Source organism: Neoarius graeffei, chromosome 7 (assembly GCF_027579695.1).
Source record: "Neoarius graeffei isolate fNeoGra1 chromosome 7, fNeoGra1.pri, whole genome shotgun sequence".
In the NCBI taxonomy this organism is placed as follows: domain Eukaryota; kingdom Metazoa; phylum Chordata; class Actinopteri; order Siluriformes; family Ariidae; genus Neoarius; species Neoarius graeffei.
Window position 1 is genome coordinate 5,247,638 of NC_083575.1, and position 27,720 is coordinate 5,275,357.

Consider the following 27,720-nt stretch of genomic DNA (forward strand, 5'->3'; position numbering starts at 1 on the left):
TTAACGCGGAGGGGTAGGGGAAGGGGTAGGGCTTCTGTACCCCTCCAAACGGAGATTTTCCTGGAGCTGACTCCGAACGAAGGGGTTTGAGTGATTTCCCACAATGCCATGCGGATTTCAGCGAGATTTCATGCGGATTTCAGAAAGATGGCGGTTCCCGCGGCGAAAGATTGTCATAAATGTATTTTCTCCATTATTTACGTGTTTTAAGTTGTTAAAGCTGCTGCTAAAAAGCTTTGGGAGTGAGTATTGTTTTCGGTTGCTTGACTGTGTACGTTTTGTTCTGTTATTCTCGCTTTTATTGTTTACATGAGTGTTCTGACACCTCATTCTGTCGGATGTGGTGCACGAAGCGCCAAAGATATCCCATTCAGTGGTGTTAGTTAACAAATCACACCCTGCCAGCAGAGATCTCTGGCTCTGACTGTAGCGGCTGGTCGCAGCCAATGACGCATTTGGTCGCGTTTTGCTAACGTAAACGCTGACGGAGGTACGCGATGACGTATGCGATCGTTGAAGGGCTATCCCAATACGTAATGGTTGAATTTCAAGCCCTATCCCTTGTAGCTCAGTTTCAAGGGGAAGGGCCAAGGGGAAGGGGGAGGGGAAAGGGGAGGGGTAGGGGTAGAAATTAGAATTGGGATTGGGCCATAGTCTCATCTCATCTCATTATCTCTAGCCGCTTTATCCTGTTCTACAGGGTCGCAGGCGAGCTGGAGCCTATCCCAGCTGACTACGGGCGAAAGGCGGGGTACACCCTGGACAAGTCGCCAGGTCATCACAGGCCTGACACATAGACACAGACAACCATTCACACTCACATTCACACCTACGCTCAATTTAGAGTCACCAGTTAACCTAACCTGCATGTCTTTGGACTGTGGGGGAAACCGGAGCACCCGGAGGAAACCCACGCGGACACGGGGAGAACATGCAAACTCCGCACAGAAAGGCCCTCGCCGGCCCCGGGGCTCGAACCCGGACCTTCTTGCTGTGAGGCGACAGCGCTAACCACTACACCACCGTGCCACCCAATAATAATAATAATAATAATAAAGGAATCAAAACAGCTCTTCTTGTGAACACAGGAGAATGGACTGGCATTATAAACAATGCGTGCATTGGTACCCTATTTATTTTTAGCAGTTATGGTTCAGGGTCCGATTTCATTTTAAGATTCTGGATTACTTCCAGTCTGACTGAATCACATTAAATCCCACATGTTTTCAGGTCATGTTTATTTTTATTCACCTGACCAGGCTCTCTTTTTACACCAACAAATAACAAAAAAAAAACAAAGACAACAGATAATCCAGGGGACGCATGACATGACAGAGCTGAAATAACACAAACTATATGGAAGTTACATGTAAAGTTGCTTTCACAGTTTGTTTAGGGTTTGGAGATAGCTGCTGTGGCAGAAAAGAAAAACAACAACAACAACAACAAAAAACTGTTGAAGGATGAGGAAACAGTTTGAGCAGTTTGTGTTATTTCTGGAAATGATTGCCAAAGAGGGAAAAAAAAAGACACAAAGAACCACACGAACAAGGAAAAAGCCATAAATATCCTTCTGACTGGACGCGTGAGAGTGAAAGTGGACAATACAAGGGCAGCCTTTTTTTTTATTAACTTCCTTTTCCAAGATGCAGAATTTATAAAAAAAAACACCTCTCCGGTGCAACGTTAGTCCTATTACAGAATTTTTTTTTAAATGATCTAAAAGCGTGGTCATAATTGTAAAACAGTCAAAAATGGCAAAACATTGACCCACATGAACAAACACAGCTGCCTGATGGGTAATGTGGTCACAGGAAGTCCATGATGGAATGATGGAATGGTGAAAGGTCAGAGGTCATGTGCAGAGTCTCAGAAGGGGTGTTCAGAGACGAATATTGTGAGGCGGATGATGGAACTGCCTCGGAAGTTGATGACGTTGTTGACTGTGACCATTTCTAGGTCCAGAACGACTGTCCTCGGTCCTTTGATCGGCCTAGCCAGGACCAGCGTAGCGCTGACGTTGCTTGTTTGCTGTTGAAAAGAAAGAGAGAGTTAAATACAAAGCAAACATCACATATGACTGGAGCTGCTGAAAATGTGATCTATACCACTGGAACAGACAAACCAGGTTTTGAAAATGAAGGGGAAAAAAAGCTGAGCAATTTCTGTAACAGGCTTAGACCTCCCTCTACTGTCTACACAACACTGCTGCAAGAGCTATCATCACAGCAGCAGCGCTGTGGACTTCAGCAGGTCTTTTACACCAGATACATGTATCTAATTACACCATATGCAGGAGGGTAAAATACCTATAAATAATTGTACTTTGTTACTCTACTCAAGTACTATTTTGGAAGATTTCATCTTCATTTATTTTACGTTATGTGATTAGAGATTTCGGGCAGCACGGTGTAGTAGTGGTTAGCACTGTTGCCTCACAGCAAGAAGGTCCGGGTTCGAGCCCAGCGGCCGACAAGGGCCTTTCTGTGCGGAGTTTGCGTGTCCTCCCTGTGTCCACGTGGGTTTCCTCCGGGTGCTCCGGTTTCCCCCACAGTCCAAAGACATGCAGGTTAGGTTAACTGGTGACTCTAAATTGAGCGTAGGTGTGAATGTGAGTGTGAATGGTTGTCTGTGTCTATGTGTCAGCCCTGTGATGACCTGGCGACTTGTCCAGGGTGTACCCCACCTTTCGCCTGTAGTCAGCTGGGGTAGTCTCCAGCTTGCCTGTGACCCTGTCGAACAGGATAAGCAGCTACAGATAATGGATGGATGGATTGGAGATTTCACTGAGCCGACTCAGTTAACAGTTAGACATCACACACCTTGACAGGGATTAAAAATGATGTCAGAAATCAGGTCAAGTTCAATCTGATGCTGATTCGTCATTCAGTCTAGTATTGACTCTAGACGAACACTCAGCATCATATCTGTGCAACTCCAGTAATTATATTCATATATTTTGCTATGCATTTAATGTCAATGGTATCAGTTACTATGACAACATTAGTATTGATTTAGTATCAGGTATTGGTTTAAACCTGTAGCTCAGATAATGGTATCTTGTGAAAATTTTGTAATTTTCAACATCTAATGTAGAAGAAGAATAATCAAGGCACTACAGTAATTATTGTGGACTGTAATACAGTGCAAAATTTTCAAATACAGTGCAAAGTGGTGAAAATAGACATCAACTGTGAAAGCAAAGTGTTTCTCGTATAGTTCTAAGCCAAAAGTTGCAATGGCCCATTCATGTGAAGAACAGATTTTAAATTAAAAAAAAAAAAACCCTGTTCTGTTTGACGTTTTGGGGTTGAACTGATTTCAATAAACGAATGTAAAGTAATTTCAAAAGCATGAAAGAAAAGAGCTTCAAAGAAATAACAGCCACAAGCGGCGATGATGGGCCCTCGCACCTACGGTACAGTCACAGCTCCAGCGATATTACCAGATTAACACAACACGACAATTAAAAAAGTGTTCTTTTTTGATAAGCTGAGATGGGTCAAAAAGCCACTCTTTCTGCTGCCAGATGATTGCGCTGTACCAGAGAGTCATTCTGGGCACCACCTCAAAATGTGGTACACCTCAAAATAATAAATAATAATCCTTGCAATCCAATAAAGTCCTTGCACCTATGGTGCTCGGGCCCTAACTAACCAGACACACAGAGGAATGAATAACTGATGATTTATGTGAATGCTATTTAAAAATCAGGGTCAAGAGATATTCAGCATCTAATATTCATCATAATTTCGAGATCGCCAGGACATTTCTTTTTCCTCGTGTTTTTTCAGCTGATGAAGGACTTCTGCTGAAACTCCGTGTACCTCCTACACATAAATTACTGCATTTCACTGTAGATTTTGTGAGTCGTCACCTGACCTCCAGTTCCACTCACCCGCATGTAAAATTCACGGCCCTCGTTGCCAGATTTGATCTGGAAGATGTAGAAAGCCCCAGGGTAGCGCGTGGTGGCCTGCATCTGAAAAATATCAGCAGGGACACTACGTCCAGAGGACAGGTCCATGTGGCGGTACAGAATAGTGAAGGGCCTGTCTCGACAGGCGGGGTTCTCCGCCGAACACATGCACTGACTGAGACAGATAGACAGACATGGGGCGATTATTTTACTTTACCAGGACCAATGTGATGATTATGAAATGGATTGAAATGCTGTGTGACTCACTTGTCACTGAGCTCGATATATGGCAGTTCACACATGAGGGGGTCCAGGCATGTGTACCCTCCCTGGAAATTGAAACACACTTGTGCTGTTGTACACGTGTTGTTACCAGACTCACATTCATTGAGGTCTTTGAAATCAAACACACAACAGTTAGTTAGGGAGCAGCGAGGTCAACACTGATCATAATTCATCATTATTATCATCATCATCAGAAATTATATATCAGAGAATATAATAAACAGATAGAAAAATTATTTGTAAACTAATAAGTATTCACCTCCCAATCCACTAAACTAATCTGCTCATCACCAAGTGAAGCATGGTGGCAGTAGCATCAGGTTGAACGTTACCCTTGGCCTCTTGGTTGCTTCCCTGTCTTTAACTGGTCACAGAATTTTGGTGGACTGTAGTGGTTATGCCATATTATTTCCATTTTTAATCATGAATTTAATGTCGCTCTACGGATGTTCAAAGTTATTTTCGAACCAAACAATGATTGATATTTTTCCAAAACTTTGTCCTGGACTTGTTTTAATTGTTTCTTGGTCTTCATGAGGTTTGTACCGGTATGTTCTCTAACACAATCTGAGTTGGTGTATTTATATTGAGATCACATGACACTTTTATAACAGGTCAATTCCATTTAATTGATGATATGACTTTTGATGGCAACCAGAACTCATTTTTGGAGTTTCACAGCAATGAGGGGTAGGGGTAAATACTTTTAGGCAATTTCAATTTATAAAAACATTTTGTAGAGTTTGTTGATTTTGCTCCCCTGCAACAATATGATGGGCTATTTTGTGGAGGCTCATGATAAAATCCCAATGAAGTCCATTTCATTTCAAGGTTATAAGACGACAAAATGTGGAAAAGTTCAACAGGGTGAATGCAATGCTTGCACAATGATGACAAATATTTACAGAATTTGGTCCAAATAAAGTGCTATACCATACTTTCATGTTATTTTAGCAATTTCTGATCTACATGTACCAATTTTGTCAGCTCCATAAATAAATATTTAGCATTCATCAAAGAATATCTATAACTGATCCAACAAATTTCATCATACAGCTCTAAAAATGTAGACATTACCTTCGCAGCTCCGGCCATCCTCGAAGACGTAGTAACCAGGTGGACACGTGCACGCAAATGAGCCCGGAGTGTTTATACATGTGTGCTGACACAGGAAGTCTGAGAAACTGCATTCATCCACATCTGACAAACAGAGGAGAAAACATGAGAAACACACACACGCGCACACAGTAAACACACACATTTGAGAATTTTTTTCCCTCTCAATGTCTGTCTTCTCTCACTCTCTCTAAAACTCTAAGCCATCTGTCAGTGCTCCTGCTCTTCCCCTTTGAATATTTTCCTCTATCTCATTATTTTTCATTCCATTTATCTCGCCTCCTCTTGTTATTTATCACTTCTCCTCTTTTCCTTTCGCTTCCTTTGCCCTGCTTTTCACCGCTTCCTCCTCTGTTCACCGATGCAGGTAGTTCCGTCGGAGGCGAGCTCGAAGCCTTCATCACAGCTGCACATGAATGAGCCGTACGAGTTCAGACATCCATGAGTGCAGGGGTTAGTCCCACACTCGTCTATATCTGCAGACACAGACAACGTTCATTTTAGTTCCAATCCAAATATTATTTCAGACCAACATCATCAAGTTTATAGTCAGATGTTCAAATCGACATTTGGGCATTTAAGTTAAGGTAAGACCGAGGGCTACTGATTGAAATTTTATAGTTACTGAGGTGAGTTATTGAGGTAAAAGTTAAGGTTACTGAAGTAAGCATTAAGTTCACTGAGGTAAAGGTTAAACTTACGGTACCGAGATAAAGTTTAAGCTTACTGGGGTAAATGTTTACATTACTAAGGTAAAGGTTAAATGTACTGAAGTAAAAGTTTAGCTTAATGAGGTAAAAGTTTGGGTTCCTGAGGTAAAAGTTGAGATTACTGAGGTAAAGGTTAGGGTTAGTGAGGCAAAGGTTAATGTTACTGAGGCACATGTTATGTTTACTAAGGCAAATAATACTAAAATAAAGGTGAGGGTTTCTGAGGTAAATGTTAAATTTACTGAGGCAAAGTTTAAGCTTAAAGGTTTACATTACTCAGGTAAAGGTTAAATGTAGTGAAGCAAAGGTTGAAGTTACTGAGGTAAAAATTGGGGGTTCCTGAGGTAAAAGTTGAGGTTACTGAGGTAAAGTTTAAGGCTACTGAGGTAAAGGTTAAGGTTACTGAGGCAAAGATTCAGGTTATAGAGGTAAAGGTTACGGTTACAGAGGTAAGGTTTAGGGTTACTGAAGCAAAGGTTAAATTACTGAAGAAAAGGTTAGGCTTACAGAGGCAAAGGTTATGTTTACTGAGGTAAATAATATTGAGGTAAAGGTGAGGGTTACTGAGGTAAAGTTTAACGTTACTGAGGCAAACGTTAGGGTTGCTTAAGTAAAAGTTAAGGTAACTAAGGTAAAAGTGTAGATTTCTGAGGTAAAAGTTGAGGTTTGTAAGGTTAATTTTGAGGTTACAGAGGATGAGGTTAGAGTTAGGTATATTGAGTTTAAGGTTCTTGGGGTTTAGGTTAGGGTTAAAATGTAGCATAACATTATTTAGCTACAGAAATACACAAGGCAACGGAAATACCCCATAAAAATAGTGATACAAGACTGTATGTGTGTGTGTGTGTGTGTGTGTGTGTGGGGGGGGGGGGGGTTTAATTGTGTGAGAAGAGAGTGTGCGCCTGTACCTTCACAGGTTCTACTGTCAGTATTCAGGTTGAATCCTGGGCTGCAAGAGCAGGAATAAGAGCCCGGTAGGTTTGCACAGAGCTGCTGGCAGTATCCGTAGCGGCATTCATCAATATCTGATGAAAAGAGACACATGAAATACAGATGTGATGTCATAAAAGCAGATCTAGAGTTAATATAAAATCTGAAACATTTATGGGTTGTTTGGAAATCTTGAACTTCTTTTTCGGAAACGCTATTTTCTTTGTTTAGTTTTTGCTTTTTAGCAAATCTTTATTTGTTTAGTGATGTGCCTACATGGTGTAAATATTCACCAGATGAAGAATGAGACTTCAAACAAACAGAAATCTGGGCACTAATCCATTGAGCAAGGTCCATTTGTGTGGGTTTTTTTCAGCAGTGCACAAATCCTTCTTAGGAACTGCTGCAGAAATAGAAATACCGCCAGAATGATCTGGCGAAGTTGACTGTCCAGGGTCAGGTACTCACCCTGGCACTGTCCAGCCACCAGCCAGTAACCCTCGGTGCAGGTGCAGGAGTAACCCCCCGCCGTGTTTATACACACCTGTGTGGGATTACATTGATGAGACCGTGCCTCACACTCATCAATATCTGGAAAAGAAACAAAAAGAAAAGAACAGAGAGAAAGTGAATTATAAAGATTAAACAGCATGGGGTCTGTTTTCATCCAGGCACAAGCATGCTTTAGTGGTATAACACTGACATATTGGTAATTTGGAAACTTGGCATAGCTATTGTAATGGCTCGAAAAGAAAGCATATGGGAACGCAGGTATGGATTAATACAGTGGTTGTTTGAGGACCTCCAAGTTTCTGTGAAGCATAGCTGGGGTTGACTTTGTTTTTATTTTGTTACAGTGGTAGAAATCACAACCCAGCCTTATCGATATCAGTGTATTTGACTGGTCACTTGAATTGAATGGGTTTAATTTGAACCTCAGTAACTCTATTCATGTATACTTGGATGTAATGTGTTCTGTCAGTGGAAAGTTCAGGATTAAAAAGCAGTATGGCATCAATAAATAACCAATATATTATTGTATGCATTTATTATAGCACTCTTTTCATACATCAAGCATGTTCAAAAGCGCTTAACAATAAAATGTATGTAGAAACACAGAATTAAACAAAAAACAGAATTAAAATCAAATTGTATAAAACATAGCATATAATTAACATTAAAACCTGATTAGATTATATTCAGACACGGTCATAATATAACGTAAACAAGTGAGTTTTAGTTTAGTTTAATGAATTCGTCACAAAATCATACAACACGATACTAACGAACTAAAATAACAATTTAACACTTGCACATAATAAATTGATAAAGTAAAGAGAAGGGTGTGACAGAGGAAAGGAACAAGACTCTCGTCCCAATTGTGACCTAACCCCTACTTAATAAAAGATAAGACAGACAATCTAAAACTACAGAAAAACTTTAGGAATACATTAACATAAATAAAAGCAATAATGACAATGAATACAAAAAAAATCATTTGTGGACACATTATCACACTGAGAAAGTGTAAGCGGGCACCGACGTGCAATGGGTTACACGTTCTCAGAATTTTACTTAAAATAGAAAAATATATATATGACTAAATTCTAGATTCTAACCTGGACTGTACGTTTCTCTCGCTTCAGTACACAAGTATTAATTAGAGTGATCTTAAATAAACTAGGTAAATTAAATGTTTTAATACTAGATGGTAACAAATTCCATAATTCAGCAGTTCTGATAAAATACGAATTCCTATAGTAGTCCTGTTTATGTAGATTTATAAAATTGTAATTACTGGGATCATAGTTAGGCATTCTATATCGTGGCTCAAACATATCAAAATAAGTCTTGACATCAATAGAAATGAGGCCCTTTCTGGATTTGAAAAAAGTAATAAATCAGATATTTTCCTACGACATTCTAAAGGCAATAAGTTAAATTTAATCAATCTCTCATTATAAGTCATGTTCTGGGGATAGTTTAATATAAACTTCATTGCTCTTCTCTGAACATTCTCCAAGAGTGCATGGTGCTTGGTCGTATAGGGCAACCACAAACTGCTAATATATTCAAGCTTTGGTCGAACTAGCACATAGTAGAGGAGCTTTCTAATGGTGGAGTCCTGCACGTCCCAGCAAACTCTTTTAAGGAGACCAAGAGTCTTATTAGCTTTTGCAACAGTGTCCTCTATGTGCCTTGACCAGGGCATGTCGTTAGACACTGTAATTTCAAGGTCAGTGACGGATGTCACACATTCAAGCCATCGACCGTCAAGGGTGTAATTCCAGCTAGTACATGGAGTTTTCTTCTTGGAAATGTGCAGCACTTTACATTTGGTTGCACTGAAGTCCATTGGCCAGTCCTGACTCCACTTGAGAAGACAATCAAGGTCACTTTGAAGAAGATTCTCAGCATCAGGCTGGTACAGTTTAGAGTCAGCCCTGTGATGACCTGGTGACTTGTCCAGGGTGTACCCCGCCTTTCGCCCGTAGTCAGCTGGGATAGGCTCCAGCTTGCCTGCGACCCTGTAGAACAGGATAAAGCGGCTAGAGATGATGAGATGAGATGAGATGAGGTGAGTTTAAAGTCATCTGCAAAAAGAGCGATGGTTGAGTTGGAACAGATGTACTCAGGAGCATCACTGACATACACAAGGAACGTAAGTGGGCCAAGGATTGACCCCTGTGGCACGCCGGATGTCACAGGAAGTCAATCAGAATAGCAGCCATCTATGACAACTCTTTGTTGCCTGTCAGTAAGATAGCTTCAAAACCAAGAAAGCAGTGATCCATTGATGCCACACAGTTCCAATTTTAGCAATAGCAAATTGTGAGATACCTTATCAAAAGCTTTGGATAAGTCGAGGAAAATAGCATTGACCTCTTTACCGCCAGCAACAGAGTTCACTATGTCATGATAGACCTCTAGGAGTTGTGGTAGATCTTCCTTTAAGGAAGCCATGTTGAAGTTGGTACAACTGGGCTGTAAGATGTTGATAGCAACGGTTAAAGACACACCACTTAAGTATCTTGGAGACTATACCAAGTAGGGAGATTGGCCTGTAGTTCAAAGACATGCAGTTAGGTTAACATGAGACGGCCTTGGGCTGAAGTGCCCAAGAGTGGCGGCACGCACATACACAGTGGCTTTGCTCTTCTATGATGAACTAAATTTCGTTGTACATTTGTGCAGTGACAATAAAGGCATTCTTTTCTATTCTATTCTAGTTGGGTGGCAAAATTGAATCGTCCTTCTTGTAGACAGGCGTAATGTTGGCAAGTTTCCAATTTGCAGGCATGACTCCAAATGAAAGACAGAGATGAAACAATCTACACAGCAAAGGGGCAACTTCGTCTGCAATGTTTGAAAGAAGTCTACTAGGCATCCCATCAGGGTCACATGCTTTATTGGGGTCCAAGTTGCGTAGTACTTCAGCTACTTCGGCCACTGTCAACTGGATACCAGAGATGCCATCAGAATTTCCACAGGTTGAAGGTACGGTAGGTGGATGCGGATTAGGCAGGCTAAATACAGAGTGAAAGAATCGATTCAAAACGTTCGCCTTCTCCACACTGTCCTTAACAAATACTTGGCCGTCCAAGTATTAAGAAAAGCGGGCTCTTGATTGATCTTAGTGGACGTTTTTACAAATGACCAGAAGTGCTTCAGATTCTCAAACGCGGAATCTCTAAGCTTGTTGGTGTAATCTTTCTTTTTCCTTGAGATCATTTGTTTTGTGTCTGAGAAGTTTGAATTTCTCGCTGTTACTAGAGGATTTTGTCGTTAGTGCCTTCTTCCTTTGACTGTTTCTTAAGTGTTCGAAGTTCTTTATCAAGCCACAGATGGTCAGTTACATCACGCCTTGTACATTTTGGAATGTGTTCATTTACGGTACAGCAGAGGTGAACAAGTCACTCCAAATGCTAAGCGATTCATTAACATCATTGGGAACAAAGGCCAAGTCCCAGAGGATGTGTAAGAGTAGTTCTTTAAGGCCTGACCAATTGGCTTTCTTGAACTTGTAAACAGAACGCTTGACTTGACACTTTCTTGTAATGTTCAAATCAAGTTCAAAACTTAAAATTTTATGATCTGTGTTTAAGATATCTTTGAAACCTTCAAGTTTCTTCACCTTATCTGGGATGTTGGTGATAATTAAATCGAGTGTGTTGTTGATCCTGGTTGGAAAGTATACCAACTGCCACAGAAAATGTAATTATGAATTGCATCGCTTGTAGTTGCTGTCCCGGTTGTCCAGTCGATATGGGGAAGGTTGAAATCTCTGCATATAATTAGCTGGTCAAACTTGGCTTTAGAAGCAAGAAGCATTGAATTCTTGAACTCCTTGATATAAGCCAAATCTGAATTTGGAGGTCTGTAAAATACTATAGTTAAGAGTTTCCTTTTTGACTCAGGACGCAAGTGACAGGCCAAAATTTCGGCATTGCTTTCGAGAGCTTTCCGTCAGATACTTGCAATGGTGTTTCTGACTGCAAGCATAATTCCTACACCAATTGTGTTAGCTCTGTCATGCCTATGTATAGTAAAATCAGCTCCAGGGAGGAGTTCACAATCTAAGATTTCAGGTCTTAGCCATGTCTCAGTTAGACTTATTAGATCAGCTTCAGTAGTGAGCGTTTGAAATTCCTTGATCTTACCGATTAAGCTCCTGACGTCGAGGTACAAACATCTTACTGAATGACTCCTCCCAGGATTTAAGGAGGGTCTGGGATTAGGGTGAATACCAACTAGATACATTTTCTCCAAGGAGAAACTTGCTGAGGTGTGAATGTGAGTGTGAATGGTTGCCTGTGTCTATGTGTCAGCCCTGTGATGACCTGGCGACTTGTCCAGGGTGTACCCCACCTTTCGCCCGTAGTCAGCTGGGATAGGCTCCAGCCTGCCTGCGACCCTGTAGAACAGGATAAAGCAGCTAGAGATGATGAGATGAGATGAGGTGAGATGAGATGAGATGAGATGAGATGAGATGAGATGAGATGAGATGAGAAACTTGCTGAATGATTTTTGTAGAGTTGAATTCACAGTTTGAAGAAACCATGTCTGGGGATCTGATGACTGACGTTACACTGTTTCAACCCAACATAAAAGCAAACTGGAGCCATATGATCATAGGAGGGATCATTAACCAGGAAATGTGTCATTTGGAAGAGGGTTAAGTGAAGACAGAAGGCAGCAAAGTGCAAAAAGTGCAGAGCGAGATTCAATGCCTTCATCTTGAGTTTCCGGTTCCTGGCCATCTTGAGTTTCCAGTTCCAGTTTTAAGAGAATGCTTAAAAATATCAACTGATCCTGAGTCTCTTGTCTGGCATGGAAGATTGTTCCAAAGACTAGAAGCACTCCAACTGAAACATCGGTGACCAAATATAGCAGTCCTGACACGCGGCCTGACTAGCGAGAGAATGATCTCTGATCTGAGTGATCTACTGGGCTCGTATGCAGTAAGCATGTCACGGCTATATGTGGGTAATTTGTCATGTAGAGCCTCATACGTATGTATCAACACTTTAAAATCAAGGCGGCTCTGGATTGGTAACTGATGTGAATCCTTGAGAACAGGAATAATATGACTATACATCAAAGTTCTCGTGATGACTCTGGCTGCTGCATTTTGAACTCTTTGCATCTTCTGAATCAGGGTCCTGGGAAGCCCGTGTAAGAGTACATTGCAATAATCTAACCTGGACATAAGTCCTTTCACTAGAGCTTGTGTTACATCGTTGGTGAGATATCGTCTGATATGTCCAATGTTCCTGAGCTGAGCGTATGCTGACTGACATGTGTTGTTCCACTGACATGGCAGAATCGTATGCAACACCGAGATTCCTCACCAGAGATGTTGGCATGACTACTAAATCACCAATGTTTACGGAGACTCCATCCAGGAGGTTCAAGTTGTGTTTAGAACCGAAAACAATAACCTCTGTCTTATCACTAGCTTCAGTATGTTTTGCATCATCCAAGACTGGATATCAATCAAGCACCTCTCAATCCTATCAAGGGCCTCTTGCTGGGAAATACTGTCAGCTGGTTTAAACAATAGATACAGCTGTGTATCATCAGCGTAGAAATGATGACCCAGGTTATGTTTACGGATAATATCAGCGAGTGGTTTAGTGTACATCACATAGTTTTTGGGACTGTTTCCTGAACCTTGCAGTACGCCATACTCAAGCAACACCTTTTTGGACAGATTTCCGTCAATCGAAACAGTTTGATATCGTTCAGTCAAATATGAAGAAACCCAAGACAGTGCTGAATCCTGAATGCCAAAGTGATGTTCAAAGCGTTGGAGTAGTGTCCTGTGATCTATTGGGTCGGACGCTGCAGAAAGATCGAGCAACACCAATGCTGTAACACGACCACTATCCAGAGCTAGAAGAACATCATTCTGCACCTTGAGCAACGCCGTTTCAGTAGAATGGGATTTTTTGTAAGCTGATTGAAGGTTTCGTGGAGATCATTCTCAGACAAATGAATGTCTATGCGAGAGTCAACTACCTTCTCCAAGACCTTAGACATGAAGGGAAGGTTTGATACAGGTCTGTAGCTTTTAAAGTTTTCAATGTCCAAGCTAGGTTTCATCAGAAATTGTTTAATTCTTGCTACCTTAAAGTCCTTCGATATGTAGTGTAGGTACAATACACAGTCCGTTTAAGAACTACAACAGTCCCTTTAAGGACTACAACTCCCATCACCAGCTTCCGCGTTGACCTGTGTCACGCGGGGGCGGGATCACCAACGTCACATCCTCCATGAAAGCATAAGAAACCCGGGAACTCCTAGCTCCTCCTCTTTTGGCGCAGTGATTCAACATGGACACAAGGAGGAATCGCTCGCTCCGCGAGCAAACCCAAAAAGGCGTCTTTTCTTTTCTTTCTTGCAAGAATCAGAGTTTTGCGCTTTTCTTTGTTTACCTTTGGTCACGGTAGACTCTAAGATCGCGCGATTTTAAACTCAGCTTGAGTTACAACCGGTTTTTCATTTGTTCCTTATAAGTACGTACTACTGTAGCCCAGGCAGTTATTTTAAAGTTAAGAAGCGACTGGATCCTTTTTAACTCAAAAGCTGTGCACAGTATTTAATCAGAGACTTTCTTTTCATCACGAGCGACCACGTGTCGGATCAAGAAGTTCTCTGCTCCACGGAATCGATTCACGGAGACCTCCACAACGGCGAAACTCCAAAGTCTCGGAACATCTCTTCATAATCTTGCTAGAGGCAAGATACTGAGTAAGACTTGGCATTTGGGCAAAACCTAGTCTTAGGAATTAGCTTTTATTGAAGTAGTGTGAATTTAAACTCACGTTTAATTGTTACACTATAGACACGCAGCATGTTGAATTGATTTTTTTTTTTTTAATCTCTCAATTGTTTAATAGATAGGCTTTGCATGCTTCTCTTAATTCCCTATTAACACCTTTTGTCTTAACTCCACGAGGTAGGATCCTTGGGCCTTAGCTAGCCACATACGGCTAATTCTTTGTCTAATTAGCAACCAAAGCTAGCTCACCAGGCCTCACAAACACCTTAGCTAAACACTCGGCTAATTCTTTTGTTCCATTAGCCTCCAGGGCTAATTGTATTGTCTCAAGGGATCACAAGGCCTCCACCACGTGGAGTTAGCTACACAGAGCTAATCTTTTGTCTCTAACACGTGGCGGTCCTCCCCCACACACACAAACACACCTTTAGCTAGCAACCAGAGCTAAATCCTTTGTTCTCAAACCCCACATGGTGACACACCCTCCTTAGCTAGCTTTCCTCTGCCTTAGCTAAACACAAGGCTAATCTAGGCCTACACAAACACGTGGCCTCTCACAAACACACCTTAGCTAGCTTTCCTTTGCCTTAGCTAAACACAAGGCTAATCTAGGCCTACACAAACACGTGACCTCTCACAAACACACCTTAGCTAGCATTCCTTTGTCTTAGCTTAGCCACACGAGGTTAATCTAGGCCTACACGAACACGTGGTCACAGGCCTCACCTGGCCTCACAAACACACCTCAGTTAGCATCCCACGCTAGCTTCTTTCTTTTGCTAGGCCATAGGCCTTACCATGTGGTCAACTCCTCCCCCACAAACAGACGTGGAGTTAGCTACCAGAGCTAATTCTCTTGTGTAGACCACACACACACACAAGGCCTCTCTCTCTCTCACACACACATCTCACTGTTTGTATATATTTCAACTGCTATTATCCATTTTTATCTTTGTTATAATAAATTCATTTATTATTGAAACTGTGTGTTTATTTGTGTTCCAATATCTCTGAAGTCCCCAATCTCCAAAGAATTCCAAAGAATTGTGATTTATGTAATATGGTAAGTGGTCATAATAATTTGGAATATACCATAATTTAGCTGTTTGGTAATTTATTATTAAGCACCAAAAATTAATGGTATTAATTAATGAGACTGATTCCATGAGTGATTTAATGATAATATGAGACTGATTCAATGAAAATGATTCACTGAAAACGATTCAAATAAGACTGATTCAATTTTAATTATTAACCTTCAGATTTAATGAGATTGATCACTCAATTACCCAAATGCACCTACAGTAGCCAGCATCCAGAGATTTACTGACAATGGTTGTGATCAAAGGAAGGAGTTCATATATATACAAGCCTTCACCAACCATGTTGGGATGGGCTCTAACTCGGACGATTTGTCAGCAAATTTCATAATGATAGCTCGGAATTCATCCTGATTAGCTGATGTAAATTGTGACAAACGTGGTCCAGTATACACAAATTCCTGTTCCAGAATGGTATCACCAGTAGTACCGTAAATCCTCTAATATAGGCCGGGGCCTTTATTTCACTCAAGTGCATCTTGGTCCAGGCCATTATTGGAAGGAGGCCAGAATTAGAGGCAGGCCTCTATTTCTATTTGAGCAAAACAGACTACCAGTGGAATGAATAAAAACGAGATTTTGTGTCTATTTGAACCTATAAAATAGGTTGATGCTTGGTTGCCTGGTTACCACCAGACCTACCGGTAATCACAATCAGGGGCGCCTGCAGGGTTGAACTGTAAGGTACGCACTAGCGGTGTAATCCCCCCCCCCCCAAAAAAAAAAAACGCTTGCGTGCTGCAGTTTCTATGAAGAGTCGATCTATAGGCTTATACACAAAACAACGATAGAACTTTAACTTGAAATTGAACAATAGCCTTACATGAACACAGGCTGATATTTGAACAACATGTGTGAACTACACACGACAATAAACAATAAACTCTTTATAGCCTCGATTAGAATCTAGTGAACTTGCTCAGCACTACCGCACGCACGACTCTGACACACACTGTAGCGCAACGTGGGGTACAGAGACTCGCTGAAAAACTCCTCGGGTATTTTTCTGAGTTTACCGAAAATCAGAGTAGAAGGAGCCACCCACCCTCTGTCTGGTTTGAAGCGGTTCTGTAGGACATTGAGCTTTACAGAGTCCGGTGCACATTTTAAGGCATCTGGTTGAAGTTTCCCTATGTCTGATAAATCTGATGTCAGTTATAGCGGGCTGACTCGTGGCTCATTAGTAAAGCTATCTGATGGCTCATTTGTCAGCAAGGTGGAGCAACCATCTACTTCTGATCGTAAGGGACATGGGGAGATGTAGGTGTTCTTATATGAAATTCACTGGATGTATGGCTAGTTTCAAACTCAGAGGTAGATGAAGGCAATTCCCTCAAAGGAACTGAGCTAGCATCCAGCTGCAGCGTACTGCTGCTCGGTTGCGGAGGAGTGGAAGCTGCCGGTGCCGTGTTACTAGCTGATACTGGAGAGGACTGGCAAGCAGATGACACCCCTGGATCACTGCTTTTGGACTTTTTCGTAAAAGTCTGAAACAAGCTCGTTTGTTTCAGGGTTCGTTTACTCATTTTTGACTCGCTTCTCAATAAATTCTCGCACAAGCTCTGACTACTGACGATTGTCTGTCTCCGTTTCTCAAAACTGGAGAGAATCTCAGTGGTGCAAGAAAAGTATATCTGCATTGACCAATGAGCTTTCTTGGTCACGCACACCCCGCCCACTCCTGAAGCACACAAATGCGCCGGCACACACACGTCTCTCTCTCTCTCTCTCTCTCAAATTATGTTGCATTGCCAAAGCATTCAGGTAACAATTATAATTAAAAAAAAAATATCTCTCTCCCCAAGGTACGCCTAGTGCGTACAGCCATACGCCTGGCGGCGCCACTGATCACAATTGTCTTTCAGATCGGAGCGATTGTGTAAGGCCACTATGATCTCAGAAACATCGTTGGTTATAGCCCCGGCCTGTATTAGAGTCCGGCCATTATTTACCTCCTCCGACAGCGAGACCGGCCAATATTAGAGTCCCGGCCAGTAATGGAATACAGGCCAGTATTAGAGGATTTACTGTATCTGCAGAAGACAGTCCCTGTCTAATGTCCACGATCTTTTGAGTAAAGAAATTGCTAAATGTGTCTGGTAGCTGCTTGGCTGGTACGCTCTGAGATGAAGCCATGTTGGAGCTCTTATCTCCAAGATGATGTTTCGCAATCCTGAACACACTTCTAGTGTCATGGCCACAATCTGCCATCTTCTCAGAATAATATGATACCCTGGCACGTTGCATTAGCTTATTCACATGTGCACACTGTTCTCAATATATCTGATGGTCAACTGCTAGTCTCATCTGGCGCCACTTGCGTTCCAGCTTAGGGCAAAGATGCTTTGCTTTGTGCAGCTCTTCAGTATACCACGGAGAACTCGATCTCAGAGTTATAGTCCTGTTAGACAAAGGAGCATGTTTATCAATCAGTGACTGTAAACCATCATTGTATGCATTTAACTTTTTCGTTGAATTTTGGAATTGTTGGATGATGTTTAAAATCCAAATTCACAGTCTATGAGATCTGTATTACAGTTAAAGGGGGTCATTGGCTGCTGCATGTCTGAGAACCCCTGATTTTAAAAGTCGCCGTGAAAAGAAAGGGTGTGTACATCAATGTCCCCAGACTTAATCCACCAACACACAGGCCACATTCCTCACTATGTTTCTATCAAATTCCCATGGATTAATATATCTTAAACTCATGCAGCATGTTTTCATAAGCTCCACAAATTGGAATGGGAGTCAATGCACTCTGACATATTTCCTTATGTGGGCATCACAAACCCCTGAAACAACCTGAAACTGCATATTTGGTTCTCAGACAGTGAAGTCACTTATTTAAAAAAAGAAATCTAAAGAAAGGCGAGTGTTAACGCCAGATTGTTTCTGCTGTTTATTCAGGCACTGGTGGTGGTTGATAACGGACAGGGTAGAGAGGTCTGGTTCTAGTGCCAGGACATCAGACTGCGTTCCAGCACCTGCTTGCACTTAAGAGCAAGTCATGGTTAGAAGATGCTGGGTTCAGCATGTGGGCCGCACGTGTGCCACAGGGGGTGGGGGGCTGCTGGATGGGGGGAGGGGTTAAAGATGATGTCCATTTTTTTTTTTGTCCTTATTTGGACAAAGTCATTCTGACAAACAGGGAAGTCAAAAGGAGGCAAACTTATGGGACAGATAAGGGAAAAGGGCCAATTTTCTGTACGCAGATCAGAACGTAGTCTAAATCTAAAAGAGGTGACTGTGGAATATATAGTCATTGGCTTTCAACTACAGGACAGTGCATTACTATTTATGGCAATATGGGCAAACACGCAGAGGACTCATGCCAAAGACTAAAACAAGCATATCTCTCTCCAGACATAATTTATTTTGCTATGATTAAAATTAAGATTAGCGGTTAAAGGATGAACGTCCAGAATCTGTTAAAGAGCAAGGCAATCTTTACAGTCTTTTGATATGTGTGTTCAGTCAAGGAACACATTTGCAATGGTTAGAGATAGTAATAGTCAAGCTAGACTGTGTAATTTTAATAGGACTTTGCTTAGAGGACTGCAGGAGTCATTGTGCTGTGTTTGGATAAGAGTAGACACATGTAAATGGGTCTAGTGTATCCATTATTAGGGTGAACAGAACATATTTTCTTAGAACAGATCATGAATCTGAGAATAACACTTGGTGCCAGCCAAGCCAATCGAAATATGAGACAGGGAATGAAATGAACAGACAAAAGGAGAGACCTTTTTTTTGGTGCTTGTTAATAGGGAAAGAGTCCAGTGACTATGAAAAGAAGCCTATGTGTATGGACTATCAGGAAGAAAGTTAGTAGAAAATTGAAGAATCGGATGGAAAGGAAGAAATCGGTGGATAAAAGTGGATAAGTGATCACTGGATTATGGGGCGAACAAGTGGAGAAAAAAAAAGATTGGATTCACCATGAAGGGAAACGATGGCTCAGTGGTTAAGGCTTTGGAATACAGATCAAAAAGTTGTGAGCTCAAATCCCAGCATCACCAAGCTCCCATGGTTGAATGAGACCCTTTTCCAATTGTAAGTGGCTTTGGATAAAAGCATCAGCCAAACGAGCTAATGGAAATGGAATAAAGAGATAATCCATTAGATAATGAGACAAACAAATGGATAACAGGGGAAGCGAATGGATAAGAAACGAAACCAGCGGATAAGGGAAGATCATCTAATGGACACAGGACGAGAGAGGAACCCAGTGGATGAAATGAAACGGGAGGAATCCGCAGATAAGGAATTCACACGACGAATGAATGAAGTCTGCATCATAAAGAAATTCTACATACAAAAATCACAATGACCTTAACATCAGGACTTGACATGAAGGGAAGGAATGAAACACGAACTGACCTTCTGTGCTCCACTCACACCTCATTACCAACAGATGTGAGGCAAAACGTGGTGAAGACAGATTCTTGCTACGTTCAGTCGGGGTTTGTGACTTTTGAGAATATTCAACATAAACGGTGCACTCTTGTCGCATTCCCGAGTTTGAGAGGCTGTCCACACGGCAACGGATTCAGGTGAATCTGATAAAATTGTTTATCGTTTCGGCCTGGCGTCCACACGGCACCGGCGTTTTGGGTGCCCCAAAACGAGAACGGGTTCCAGAGTGGAAAAATCTGGCAACGGCACCGTTGCGAAGTCGTCTGGATGAGTAGAACGGATTTGTTTACGATGATGTCACAACCACATGACTAGAACAAGCAGCACTCTCGCTGTTTTGTATGAACCACTGCATTGCATTCACTTTTGTATACAGCTTTTCTTTTAAATAAACAAGTAACTGAACCATTTCTTGAATTTCTTTTTTTATTGGATAAGACTGCTTTTCAAAATGTTCACACACGATAAGAAAATTAAGTTATATAAAACTATGCACACTAATAAAACTAATTTGTACACACAGAAGGCACGATTTCCTCGCGTAGTCGCAGCCATCTTCTTCTTGTTGTTGTGTGCTTGTTCCTGTGAGTGCTTCACGCCGGGTAGAAGAAGGGGTTTATGCGCATACGTCCTACTTCTTCTATTGTTCTGGTGTCTCCGATGGGACCGTCTTACAGCGCACGTAGAGGTGTGGCATGTGTATTGCATCGTTTTCAGCAAGCGTTGCGTTGCCATATGTACCTGATATTTTACTGATCCGTTGCCCATGTGGACGCGATATTTTTTTAAATAAAATCTCGTTGCCGTTGTCGTGTGGATGTAGCCTGAAAGTAGATTTGCCGTGTCAGCGTAAACAGTGTGAATGTTTCACACAGACCATGTGGTTAGCCGTTGACGCTAAGTGCGATTACAGTGAAATTCCAATGGTAGAGATACTTTTCTTTGTATAAATTAACAACATATCTGAGTGAAATGTTGACATTTCTGATCGTTTTGCCTTGTCTTCATTGTCATCGGATCTTTACATTATTTCTAAAACACTTAACGTCTATGCGCTAGCTAGCGAAATCATTAGTGTCGGTCATTATCCAGATTTTGCTCGTTGTAGAGTCAGTTTGTTAAACATTTGGGTACTTCTAGATATCTGTGCTCTATTAAACATTCATGAAGCCTGCAACTGACGTGTTCTTGTGTTTCTGTCAACCACAAATGAGTGTTCGCATAGTGGCTTTCCCTGTTTTTCCATTTATACACACCTACAGTATATACAAGGCCATGATTGTTAGATGAGTGAGGTCAAGCTTGCAGCCGGGGTACATTTTTGGCCCGTAACAGCATCTATTACTCCATCTCTGGCATAACGACTCGATTTCTGCCAATGGGAACTCTCATTCAACATCTTGTGACCTCATCGCTGGCAGGCGCAACCAGATGTTGAAATACTGCAGGTCTGAGTGTGGGATCTTTCGAGGCTTACCCAAACAAGGCCGAAATATCCTCCTATCATGGTTGAGGTTTTCCAAGTGCCCCAAAGAGCTCAATGAGCTCTGAATATCTGGTGGCTTTTTCCACTGATTACAGTGATTTGAGGGGAATGCAGGGGTTTTTTTTTCCTCTCCCTCTCTCTGTGGCTAAAAGTGACCCTAAAGGACTAAAGCAGACAAATGGAGAACATATTTGAGACTGGTATGACTATCCAAAGTAATCTGGAGACATGATGTAAAAATACACCTTAAAAGTTTGTGAGATAAACCCTTTCATTTTCATTCCCGAACCGTGTGCATTGAACTGTGAGATTAGCAACGAGCTCTATTTCAATCCCAGGCCATAAAGCATGAAGTAACGTTTGAATTCTCCCACAGAGTGAAAGAAAAAATATTATTAGCCAGAAGGGAACATGTAATTACTCTGTAAATTTCTTCTTTCACATCACGACAGGTCCTCATTTTAAGCTGCGAACGGATATACAAGCTTTTAGTTATAGATAGAGATCAAACTTCCAGAGAGTTCTGTGGAATTCAATCTCTGCTAAAGTCTTTAAGTTAAAAGCCTGCCTCAGCGCGGACCCACAGATATGAGTAAATTACAACCCAGCGTTTCATCGCATCTGCTCTGTCTGCGACCCCAAGAGACACACGAGCCGCTAAAACACTGCGAGAACTGAATAAACACCGCAGCGCAGCCGGATCCAACCCAGAGAGACCTCAAAGCCGCATTCCCACATCTGCACTAACTTACAATTACTGCAGCACCGCTTTATCAAAATGCAGAGTGAGGAAAGATCAGACGCCACCACATCAGTGCACACAGGTACAGACGAAACATGTTTCCGAGCAGGATCAAACGTCACTCGTGGCGTCTGATCAAGCTTCAAAGATGACTCAAGCTGCTATTACATCGGAATTACACTTTAAAAATGTAAACACGAACATCGCATTCGGGTTCCCTTCTTTAACACGACAGAGCTGGTGACTTTAGCTGGATTCTGATTGGTCAGAAGGTGTTGATTAATTTTCTATTCCAGTAACTCTGACAGGAGCGAATTTGTTCTGATATGCGAATGTTTCTATAGTGACAGCTCCCACAAAAGGATGAACGCATGAATAAAAGGCGAGCAGCAAATGTGGATCATGTGACTCAAGTCCACAATGTCTTTGAGACTTAACTGGTGGAATTTTCATCATGAATGGCAATGAGGAAGCAAATCAAAGGCTAAATATTTTATATCATTACACATACAGGACACTTTTTCGATGGAATAAAAACACGTGTTCTATTCCCTTCTAGCGGGTTTCATTCATTTGGTTTGATAGCATGCAATATCGTTAGCATATCGCTTATCCGATGTGTATTACGTCACTCTACCCAATGGATAATGAGTGTTGAATACCTCAAGTGCCCTTGACTGTTTGGATATTTGAACCAATTTGTGTGTGTGTGTGTGTGAGAGAGTGTTTAGTCTACGTCTAGTTCATATCTAGAGTGTTTATACTGTTTATATTGTCTGAGTGTTTAGTCTATGTCTTGTTCTTATCTAGTATCTCATCTCATCTCATTATCTCTAGCCGCTTTATCCTGTTCGACAGGGTCGCAGGCAAGCTGGAGCCTATCCCAGCTGACTACGGGCGAAAGGCGGGGTACACCCTGGACAAGTCGCCAGGTCATCACAGGGCTGACACATAGACACAGACAACCATTCACACTCACATTCACACCTACGCTCAATTTAGAGTCACCAGTTAACCTAACCTGCATGTCTTTGGACTGTGGGGGAAACCGGAGCACCCGGAGGAAACCCACGCGGACACGGGGAGAACATGCAAACTCCACACAGAAAGGCCCTCGCCGGCCACGGGGCTCGAACCCAGGACCTTCTTGCTGTGAGGCGACAGCGCTAACCACTACACCACCGTGCCGCCATTAGTGTTTATACTGTTTATTTATACTGTTTATATTGTTTGTCTGAGTGTTTAGTCTATGTCTAGTTCCTGTCTAGGGTGTTTATATTGTTGTTTTTTTTCAATTATTCTATTTTTATTTATTGCATTGCCTGTTTGCACCGTGGGTCAGAGAGGACTGATATTTCATCTGTGCTGTATGTCGAGCATGTATAGCATATCTGACAATAAAGTTGACTTGACTTGAATATGGTTTACGATATTGCATGGCTGGTAAGACAACATGACGTCACACGTCGCAGACGTAAAACTTCCGCGCTAAAGAGTGATTGTGAAGATTTGTAAACAAACACGGCCGCCAGGTTTGCTTCATTAAATACAGAAGATTTTGAGAGAATTTTGAAAGAGAAAGATGCGTTGAACACCTGAAATGAACGTATAATAATAATAATAATGGCTTTTTTTCGTGGTATATCAGATACTCGTCTTCGACTCGTTCAGTATCATGCTAGCTGAATGGAATATATCTGATATACCACAAAAAAAGCCAGCCAATATTATTTAATTATTATTATCATCATTATAATATGCTTTCACTACTCTTGGTTATTTGATGATGTAAATAATGTTAGTGACTGGAACGTGCTACCAATAAACAAACCAAAACACTTACAGAGTCTTAACAAAGTCCTCGTTATAACCCTACACAGCAAAATGTGCAGTGTTGAAACAGAAATAAAGCAAAGATGAAGGATAACAGATACATGCTTCAAGAAGTGTTTTGATCATTAACCAGACAAATAAAAAATGATTTGACCATTGCACGAGACCAAAGCCCTTTCATTCATCACTCGAGCAGGCAACTGAGCAATGTACTGTATGAGCTGAATTTACTCTGTGCTAGATAATAGATCACATTATGAGTTAATTCAATACTGTGGTCGTGAAGGAAAAACTTCCTATGCAGGAACACAATGGATAAACGCAGGAGACTTTGTTGTGCAAAGCCTGGTCTTAGAAATCTGTGAAAACTGCCTGAAAGTGATTCAAAAGACAAAAGAAAAGCCGACTTACCAACGCAGCTGCCATCTTCTCCAAGCGTGTAGCCGAGGAGGCAGGGGGCAGAGGAACGGCCCACTATGGGATAACTCGGACCAGGGCCTGGACCGGACCCAACAGCGGGGCTGATAGGAGGAGGAGGAAACTGCTCAGGAAACCCCAGTGAGGTGTCAGGGTACAGTGGATCAGTGTAGGACGGGGACTCGGCTCTGGCGTACGGCTGAGAATAAAGGCTCTGGGGGATGCAGAGGTAGCCTCCGTTCTGATTGACACACCGCATGTCACCACGGCACGCGCCCAGCACCGTACGGCACTCGTCCACGTCTGTAGACAAAACACGTCACTTGGTTGAATCACATTAAATAAGCACATCCTGGTCCTGGTTCTCCCTTTAGTCTGCACTTTTATAGTGTCTTCCCTAATCCAGCGCACCTTACGAGGCTGAAATGTTGCAGTACGTCTCATCTCATCTCATTATCTCTAGCCGCTTTATCCTGTTCTACAGGGTCGCAAGCAAGCTGGAGCCTATCCCAGCTGACTACGGGCGAAAGGCGGGGTACACCCTGGACAAGTCGCCAGGTCATCACAGGGCTGACACATAGACACAGACAACCATTCACACTCACATTCACACCTACGCTCAATTTAGAGTCACCAGTTAACCTAACCTGCATGTCTTTGGACTGTGGGGGAAACCGGAGCACCCGGAGGAAACCCACGCGGACAACATGCAAACTCCGCACAGAAAGGCCCTCGCCGGCCACGGGGCTCGAACCCGGACCTTCTTGCTGTGAGGCGACAGCGTTAACCACTACACCACCGTGCCGCCTGTTGCAGTACGTTCGAACAGGAAAACATTATGACACACAACCTATCAAACATGCAGCTCAGGGGGATTCCAGGAACCAGATTGGAAAACACTGAGTTCTAATCTTTGACCTACTAACCGATGCACTGCCTGGAGCGAATGTCGTACATGAACCCCTCAGTGCACCTCTGTGGACAAAAAACAACACAAGTCAACCACAATCGTGCAAACATTTTACAGAGCTGAAATTACACAATGTGTCGTGGGTGTTTCCTTTAATTTCGTATCTCATCAGTGTGAAAATATGGGATTGAGCAACTTGTTTATCTCAGCATTGAGAACTGGACCTGGAGCTGGAAATGCAGTGGCACTGGAGTCGACTTTATGGCTTATTCGGGACACAAACGATGAGCAGTCGTGCATAGGGCTGTTTGAGAAAAGTCTGCTGAACCACATTCAGCCAAGCGAGACAAAGTTGAAGCAGTTTGGAATTTTGGCATAGACAGAAAACGCCAAGTATTCAGAGTTTTCATCCAGAAATAAGTCACAAAGCAGGAAAGAAGAAATGGTGCGATAATAGTAGTTCATGAAACACAAACAGAGGACACTGAGAAGGCTGACCTGACTCTTCCCAGACTGGAAGCAGCAGAGCAACAATACCAACACTGTCAGCATTCTGTAAAAAATAAATAAATAAATAAATAAAATAATTTTTTAAAAATGATTAGAAACTCACAGGTGAATAGAGAACTGTACAGATTTAAAGAAAAGCAAAATACAGAAAGCACAAAAGTAAAAGGAAGGAGAGGTGCAGGAAGGTGGAATTTCTAGGATAAAGACAGAAATAAATTCGTTTATGGATTTAAAAGGAACTGAGACACAATCATGGAATTCAAACAAAATATCTGTTTGGAAGAAGAAGAAAAAAAGCACCAAAAACAACAAACCTCTCGAGTTTGTTGGAGCTCCAGCCACGTCCTCTGAGTAAGTGTGTGAGTGTCGGTGCGGTTGGTCCCCACTGGTCAGGACAGACAGGAGTGCGCTCCCAGCAGGGGAAAAGTGAGGACCGACCTCCTCCTCCTCCTCCCTTCCTCTCTCTCTCTCTCCCTCCCTCTCACACACACACACACACACACACCGATCTGTTTAAGCGCCTGAATGCGCAAAATGCGCCAAATTCCGGCACCTGGTTTCGTTTACGCGCACCGCGGCCAGTAAAAGAGGAGAATCCTGCGCTCTTATTAGTGACAAACAAACACAGCTACAGGTTTCAAAACACCACTGAACAAAGGATACGTGAAGACCAATGATTTAAAAGATCACTTTCAGGAATGACACCACGCTTAACCAGGGATTGTGCGTTTTTTTTTCTTGGAGTTTGGACTTTTTTCCCCCTCAGCTGACCAATAGACACTGGATTTGCAGCCCACGCCTCCTTCTAAACCACGCCCACGTGCACAGAGTCGCAGGATCGAAAACTGAGACTGAAATCCTGAGGAGCAAAGAACAGAAACCCAGAAAAGCTTCTCTGGTTTGTTCCTCTGAGAGAACCTCTCATTAAATATTCTAGACTGAAGGTTCTACATGTCCTTTTGGAAGCTTCATGATTTGTGGATGGATGGATGGATGGAAGGATATAAATATATATAAATATATACATCCACTTGCATGGTGTACGAGTATGTGCACATCTTGTAATGGTGTTTAATAGTTTTGGCTCAGATTTACCTCCCAGCTGTCTTCCATCAAACTCAGACTGCCCCTCCTCCTTGGAGCAAAAGTGCTGGAACAACACACACACACACACACAATCCAGTGTGACACTGAAGTGAAGCTGCAATTACAATTTCATTACTTCTTAAAAAGTGACACATTATACATTTTATCCATTTCTAGTTATATCTATTGTTGTGAAACGGGGTAGTTCCTGTTCTCACTGATGTTATAGCAGCTATAAACAGTCATTCCCTCACCAGTGCCTCTTCCTTCTCTCTTGAAGTTGATAATAAAAAAAAACAACAACATACAGCAAACTCCTCTGTCTAAAGTTACAGCTTTAACCCTAAGCGCTGACACTGGAGACTCCTTCCCTAAACATTACATAAACACCTCCTCACAGAAGATTCCATGAAATTACGTGTTTTTTTCATCTGCAGATGCACGACTGTCAGAGGTGATGTTCTCGAAAATTAGTCACACCTTCTGACCAATCAGATTGGAGAAATCAAGAACAGCATCGTGGTCGACGTTAGAATGCGCGAGAAAGCAGTCCTGAAGGCAGAACGGTTTCCTGCTAATTATTAAAAATGAAGATGTCACACCAAAGTGGCTTTAATTTGTACGGCTTAGCAGAAGCGAGACGAGGCTGCAGTCTGGGTTCTCCAGTTACGGCTCGTACCCAGAACCAGATGTGCTCTTGGCTCTTCCAGACGCTCAACGCAGGCTTTAATCGTCTCACAAAGAATCCACAGTGTAGAACTCCGTCATGCAGAACAAACATGCGAGGGTTCATGTCGTAACCTTTCAACTCGTGATGTGTCACTACTGAGGAGTCGGTTCTCTGAATCGGATCTTTGAGACCCGAAGCGTTTTGGTTTTGTTACTCTTGGAACGTAATTTTATCAGAATGTTTGGAAACCTCTGTCAGCATCTGAGCAGTTTGTTAAAATGAATTCCTGGAGAGTGATGTTAGAC

General features: G+C 42.1%; 1 protein-coding gene across 1 annotated transcript; it reads right to left on the reverse strand.

The window, feature by feature from the left end:
* Positions 1–1,223: 1,223 nt before the first annotated feature.
* fbln5 (fibulin 5) lies at positions 1,224–26,082 on the reverse strand. Its single transcript, XM_060925193.1, has 11 exons — positions 25,974–26,082; positions 25,648–25,702; positions 25,166–25,214; positions 24,234–24,542; positions 7,429–7,551; positions 6,939–7,055; positions 5,680–5,796; positions 5,282–5,404; positions 4,187–4,313; positions 3,899–4,094; positions 1,224–2,031 (listed from the first exon to the last, which is right to left on the reverse strand). The coding sequence occupies exons 2-11, from the start codon at positions 25,699–25,701 to the stop codon at positions 1,870–1,872; spliced, it is 1,377 nt and encodes a 458-aa protein (XP_060781176.1). The 5' UTR covers position 25,702; positions 25,974–26,082; the 3' UTR covers positions 1,224–1,869.
* Positions 26,083–27,720: the final 1,638 nt, after the last annotated feature.

Bases quoted from the DNA above. Each gene is read 5' to 3' on its own strand.
- fbln5 (XM_060925193.1), bottom strand. From the start codon at position 25,701: ATGCTGACAGTGTTGGTATTGTTGCTCTGCTGCTTCCAGTCTGGGAAG. The intron at 5,405-5,679 runs GTGAACAGAGGA...TCTGTTTGTCAG, and splicing joins CGACGGAACTACCTGCATCG to ATGTGGATGAATGCAGTTTC. The intron at 4,314-5,281 runs GTAATGTCTACA...TTGATTTCAAAG, and splicing joins GGATGGCCGGAGCTGCGAAG to ACCTCAATGAATGTGAGTCT.